At 36.6% G+C, this 6,214-nt stretch overlaps 1 protein-coding gene across 5 annotated transcripts; it reads right to left on the reverse strand.

Annotated features, from left to right (window-relative positions):
* Window positions 1–427: 427 nt before the first annotated feature.
* LOC113734505 (3'-5' exonuclease) lies at window positions 428–6,204 on the reverse strand. Of its 5 annotated transcripts, none has more exons than XM_072082180.1 (7): window positions 6,112–6,204; window positions 5,564–6,027; window positions 4,965–5,135; window positions 3,299–3,429; window positions 3,028–3,189; window positions 1,206–1,316; window positions 428–1,083 (listed from the first exon to the last, which is right to left on the reverse strand). In XM_072082180.1, the coding sequence occupies exons 2-7, from the start codon at window positions 6,012–6,014 to the stop codon at window positions 1,018–1,020; spliced, it is 1,092 nt and encodes a 363-aa protein (XP_071938281.1). In that variant the 5' UTR covers window positions 6,015–6,027; window positions 6,112–6,204; the 3' UTR covers window positions 428–1,017. The 5 variants fall into 5 exon arrangements, with proteins under 5 accessions (XP_071938281.1, XP_071938282.1, XP_027116882.1 ...); XM_072082181.1 differs by having other exon boundaries at window positions 4,965–5,154; XM_027261081.2 differs by lacking the exon at window positions 6,112–6,204 and having other exon boundaries at window positions 4,965–5,120; window positions 5,564–6,105.
* Between the last annotated feature and the right edge of the window lie 10 nt (window positions 6,205–6,214).

Genomic DNA, 6,214 nt, shown 5'->3' on the forward strand with positions numbered 1-6,214 from the left:
AAGTGACACCGTTTTCCTCCTAAGCAAGCACTTAAAGCTTTTCATTAGGAGAGATAATCTTCAAACAAAGAGACATTCATCAACTTATATTTTCTCTTTTTTTTTTTTGAAAACAAAAAAAAGTAATGAGTAAAAAATTGAAAAGAAGATTCTGAAAATTGAGGGTTTTTTTTTTTTTTTTTTTTTGGAAAAGAGAACCTCTCACCTAAATTAAAAAGGTTCAATTTTATTTAGAAATTCTAGGGAGCAAAATGTAATATATGCCAATAATGCGGGGCTGCTGTCAAATGCAGCCTAAAATTCATAATAATTCCACTAGTAATCCCATAAACCAGTTGCTGTAGGCTTGAATGCAAACCTGATAAAAAGAATCAAGTTTGGACAATATATTTAACTACTAAATATATTTCATGTCTTGAGAACCATCTAAGAAACCAGAGAATTTATTTACAATTTAAGATACTGTTATGAACCTACAAATAAGTAGTATCTTGCAGAAAGGGCGTGCAATAATGACTGTAGCAAAATGACACAACAGATACAAAACTTGCTGAAACTACTACTACTCTGTCAGCCTAAATGAAACATTCATTTCCCTCAGGAGAAGTTTTAAGAGGGAACCTTGATCTTTACAACAGACAATGGCCGGAAGCAGCTTAAGCTCTGAAGCCTTCCTTGTATCATTGAAAGAATGAGTTGCTTCAAGGCAAAAGCGGGTGGACTTTTGCTGCAAGACAATCTAGGAACTGATTAACCTGGCAGCAAAAAATCGAATAACGTGGCTTGGTCATACAAGTCATTTGTGGAATAGGAGACTCGATCAAAGTGGCCATCAAGGGAATGCTTTTCAGGTACAACAGCATCTCTCATATTCCTTAGTGCAGATTCACATTTCATCATTATCAAGAAAGTGGCATCCAGAATGCTGTTTAATGGTTGTCTCGTGGGGAAGTTATGCTCTAGAAGTACAAACACAATGCTGATCCAAGCAAATAATTACTGATTAAAAGAAGACCGCTATGATGACAGAACCACTGATTCCTCAATTTTCTTGTTCTCTGCCTCTGGAAGAGTTTGTAGTGCCTGTATATTCGTTGGTTAAAGAGCAAAGGTAAAGTAAGTGCAGAAAATGTTTCATACACGACAATGATTTACTGAAGAGAAAACATAAAATATGAAATGAACATACACAAGGTGCCAATTACCTCATATAGGTACCAAGAAACAAAAGCATCTGTGGCAGCATAATGTAGCTGCTCCTTTGATAGAACGTCAGTCTCCCAATTTCCAAGCCTGATCCTATTGGGCTTAGGCAGCTATACAAGAATCCAGGAACTTACATTTAGATTTCACAGCAAGATTGCTGGACTGCTTTAGGAGACTAAGCAATGCCGTAATTGATTAGTGAAATTAAAGATGCAATGTTTTGTTTAATTAACACAACTCTTCTACGTAAAATCATCACCAAGACATTTAAAGTTTCATAGACTAGATGAAACAATCAATCGTTTACCTCTCAGCTCACCAGCTCCCACATTTATAGACAGTATATCCTAATAAAATCAGTTCCTGCTATGTTTACCTTCAGCAGAACCATGTCCAGATACCACATCAGCAGAAGTGCAACCCAAAAAAGTTACATGCATCAAGAGATAATGCGTCTCCAGAGACAACAAAAATGGCATAGCTCAACAACAACTAGACCTACTAATTAAGCATTATTTTTTCAGCCAGATAAAACATTACAATGGAAATCTCATCGAAGTTTGCTAATTAGACACAAAACCTCATAGAAAAGGCCACGAAAGACAAGTAGAATGCTTTTTGCTCTATATGTTAGCAAACATCATGTACAGAAAGAGAATAGCTAAAGTTGACTGACATCTTTAAAACCCAGCTACATCATCAATGCACAGATAGAAGAGTTCTTTAGACACTATAATAGTACCATCCCAGACACTTTATGCGAGGATGTGATAATTTTCCTGAATTGGGAAAAATAATTGATCATAAAAAGTCTAGCCACCCATAATCAGGACATGAAAAGTAAAAGAGAGAGACCTGTTGTTGAAAATCCAAAGAAAAATCTCAGGAAGGCCCTTTATCAAAAGCCTAACTATTAATGGTTGTGGACGCAATAAAAGATCCCTGAATTCACTCTCTCTCATATGATGTATGAAGCATAGGAACAAGAATCCAACTCAACTCAAATGGCACGAGACTATGTGTCTGCATCTATTACCAGCCTCATCTTTTTAGTGAGCAGGCTCCCAACCAAAATGAACTTTTTGATTTTAAGCAAGACATAGCACATGCCTCAAGGCAATCACTGCTATCAAAATTTTCACAGAATATGGAGAATGGGACAATCACCTTTCAATTGTGTTCGCATGTAACGTGTTGGGGAGTGGAATGGAGCTGATTCCGAATAAATTTGAAGTGATAAAGCTTTCAAATGATTCTCTAATTTCAAAAATATTCTAGATGACTGTACCTTAAGAATGATGAATGAAAGTTTGTTAATGGACCTTATTCTTTTGGGTTAACAAGTAAACAGAGAGCATATCAATCCAAACCTAGGATTTAATGCACAAAGCTGAAAACCAAAACAACAGTGTCTTCGTTTTTCCTTCTTTTTGGTTGGTTGCACGGCTTTAATATGAAAACCAACTCTATAGATAATAGTCCTACTCAGTCCGATAAGATCGCTGGAGAACAGGGCATTCAGGACCTGATTGGTGATGAACAACTTTCAAGAGTGAAGACAGTCTCAGCACTCTACATGTGGCTGTCCATAAGTTTCAAAATATGTATTTTGCACTCCATCTACAACATTTTACTGAAATCTTCATTTTTAACCCCAAAGAGGAAGAAAAAAATTGATGAAGCTCATCTTTGTAGACATGTAAATCCTACTAGCCAAAAGAGCATCCCAATGTCAGAGCTAGTCAGTCAGTGCTTCTCATTTTCTACTCAAATCAAACACAGAAATCATATATTCTTTTTGATAAAGAAACCCAAGGAAACCTGCTTGCAGATAAGCGTTTCAGTCAGCGACGATAGACTCCACTTCTTACAATCTCCACCAAGCTTATGATTTGCTAGATCTGACAAATCTTCCAAAGCTTTTACTGACACATTATGATCTTTAAAAATTTTAAAAGCATCGTTGGCAATGCACACGCCGACCTATGCATATGTCCTGAGCACGTTAATCAGACAGAAAAGATTTATAAAAAGAAAAACCTTTTCTTTGACCAAAAGAAGTAGAAACTTTTGATAGAGAGATATAACTAACCTTAACTGAAGTTGGATTTTCAAGAAGACTTTTCAGATTTTGAGGAATTCCAGAATGAATGACATGCATCACATAACATACATTATTGTCCCCGCAGATTTGCATAACAGCTGTCTTCCTAGGTGTAACTCCTGCAACAATTAGCTATCCTGTATAATGAACTATTTAAACACTTACTTCTATTGTACACTTGATAATATAAATACTGCAACAAAAAGCAGGGAAAAAATAGCATAGAATGGAGATGCATAGGAAAGGATGGCACCATTCCAACATCTAGTAGTTTTTGGGTTGCTGCTATAAATTTGAATGAGAAGCTGGAAAGTTTAAAAAGAAAAAGCATGCCAAGCATAAGCAGAAAAAGCTCCAATGAAGGGCGAAAAAAAAATCAAAATGCACAATGCATAATAGCTTGATTCCAAGAAACTACTGTAGAATCGTAGCAAAAGTTAAAATCAATGGGCAAAAGCACCCAGTGGAAACTGCTTAGAACTCCATTAGTTGACAAAGTAGTACCACAAGCATCAAAAACATAGCCGCATCCAACTTAGGTTGCCATGAAATTCAACAAAAACACATCAGCCATCAGAAGTTGAACTTGATCAACTTTGGCATCACATTTTCTTGCAAGAAATGGCCAATACTGCCTTCATATGTGGCCTTACAGATGATATACCACCTCACAGACATCCATCTAGCTGCCAATCGAAAATTGACTACTGACTCATAGGTCATCTCAGAAGTCCAGTTCAGATATCCTCAAGACCCCTTACAGGCACTTCACACTCTCAAGATGCTGCAGATTAGTCAAATAGATTCATCTCGATATTGCCCTTGCTTTCACCCTAAACTCCATTGATTGGTAATAGTTAAAAAATAACAATGTGGAAGAGGAAAACTATGTTCATAGCATCTTTTTTTTCTTCAGCTTAAGATAGAATTATTTAGTATAAAAATTCAATTTCAACTTCGTTTTTATTTGAATTTCAGTCATAACCTTACCCTGTTCCTTTTTTTCCTTACTTGAAGAATATGCAGCATGCAAATGTAGAAATGACCAATATGCCAACAAATCCACAAAATAAGACCAAGAGCAAGATGAAAGTGACCACAGTCAGCAAGTAGAAAAGAGAAAGGTCACATAGGGACACATAGGATAATAAATGGAAAGCTGGAAGGAAAAATTTCATTATAAGCGCAGATACAAAATAAGATTCTTGGCTCCTAAGCAGGAAACGGATAACAACTACTAGAACAGTTGTATCTTATAAAAGAAATTATCAATCTTCTCTTCTTGTACTTCACTTGATTAACTTGATAGATAATTTCTTTCTGACTTGAGCAGACTCAGTTCATTGAGAAAACGTAATTAATCAGACTCAGTTCATAAGCAATAATAGGAACTATAAGTCAATTTTCTGAATATGTAACTACAAAACCTTCATGACCAAACTTTCTAACAATCATCAAAAACCCATTTCCACAGTCAAAGAAACCATATAAAGAATTTCATAGCACTAAAAACACAGATAATAGACAATGCTGTGAACAATAACATCAATGGCATCAAGAATTTAGGAGACGAGTATCGTGAACAAAACGAATACGTAATTTTAACCAATGAGAAGCTGTAAAAAAATAAACAAGGTTGGCGAATGGACTATACCTCTTCTAAAAGTGGGTCTCCATTCGATATCAAATCCAAGAATGGCTTGCCCTCCGTTTCTTCTCTTAAGTTCAACAAAACTGAGAAGCTCCTCAGCAGATTTCTCCACCTCATCAAAGCCCCGGCTATAGACAATTCGGCCTTTGAATGCTATTTCTGGATACCTCATAACTACACTCCGTAAACAATACTAAAAAAAAATTACTTCTCCTCTCATGAAAAAAATTCGCAATCTATTTATTTAACAAAGCAGAAAAATACATGTTTCAACAGCAAATAACTCTATTTCTTTTTCCTACCAAAAAAATAAAAAATAAACCAGTCGCCAGAGTTCTCAAGAAATTCAAGGTACAAGATTTTCAGCACAGAGTACAACACCTAATTATGTATAGAGTGCAATATTATTGTTTTTCTTTTTTCCCCTTCTAAAAGGAAATGCTTTAACTTCAGAACGCAAAGTACAAGTTTTGATCCGAAGGGTACAATGCAGCAGAGCTCTACTTATGGCATGTGTTCTCTTTCTCCCAAAATTATTTGCAGGGATTCAATTAATAGAAAAAACTCTGCAGTATTTAAAAACTAAATAAAAATAAATTTACCTTGACAAGTAGATGTAGAAGAAGAACGGCGAAAAGCGTAGGAGGGAAAGCGATTTCTTCGATGACAAGGGGAAAGGGAGAAAGAATTCGAATTCGTGTTGTTTGGATGGAAAATGAAGAGGGAGTCGGGCAATCGCCGGCGAGATTTTTCATCCGCGTCATAGTCCGAGGAACATGACACGTGGCGCTCTGAGGGGGAGGTAGTCGTGGTGGACTGCGAAACGGCGTCGTCCATGGCGTGGAGTTCGTCATCGGTGAAGGATAAATCGGCAGTCGTGGTGGACTGCGAAACGGCGTCGTCAATGGCTTGGAGTTCTTCATCGGTGAAGGGACGATCGGTAGTCGTGGTGGACTGCAAAACGGCTTCGTCAATGGCTTGGAGTTCTTCATCGGTGAAGGGACGATCCCAATCCTCGAATTCTTGCGTTAGTGAAGAAGAAGCCGATGCCATTTGTTGAAGCTGACTGAAAAGTTTGGGCAGAGAGTGAAGACTGAACAGAGGAGTTTCATAAATAAAAAAATGAGAGATGAGACATTTTAAACCATACCATACATCATGAATTAGTTCATCTAGGCATAAGACAAACTATAAAAATATAACATCAAAAAGTCAAAAATTGCTATGAGCTTAGAAAAGAAAAAAGAATTTTG

The sequence above is a fragment of the Coffea arabica genome, chromosome 3c (assembly GCF_036785885.1).
Source record: "Coffea arabica cultivar ET-39 chromosome 3c, Coffea Arabica ET-39 HiFi, whole genome shotgun sequence".
In the NCBI taxonomy this organism is placed as follows: domain Eukaryota; kingdom Viridiplantae; phylum Streptophyta; class Magnoliopsida; order Gentianales; family Rubiaceae; genus Coffea; species Coffea arabica.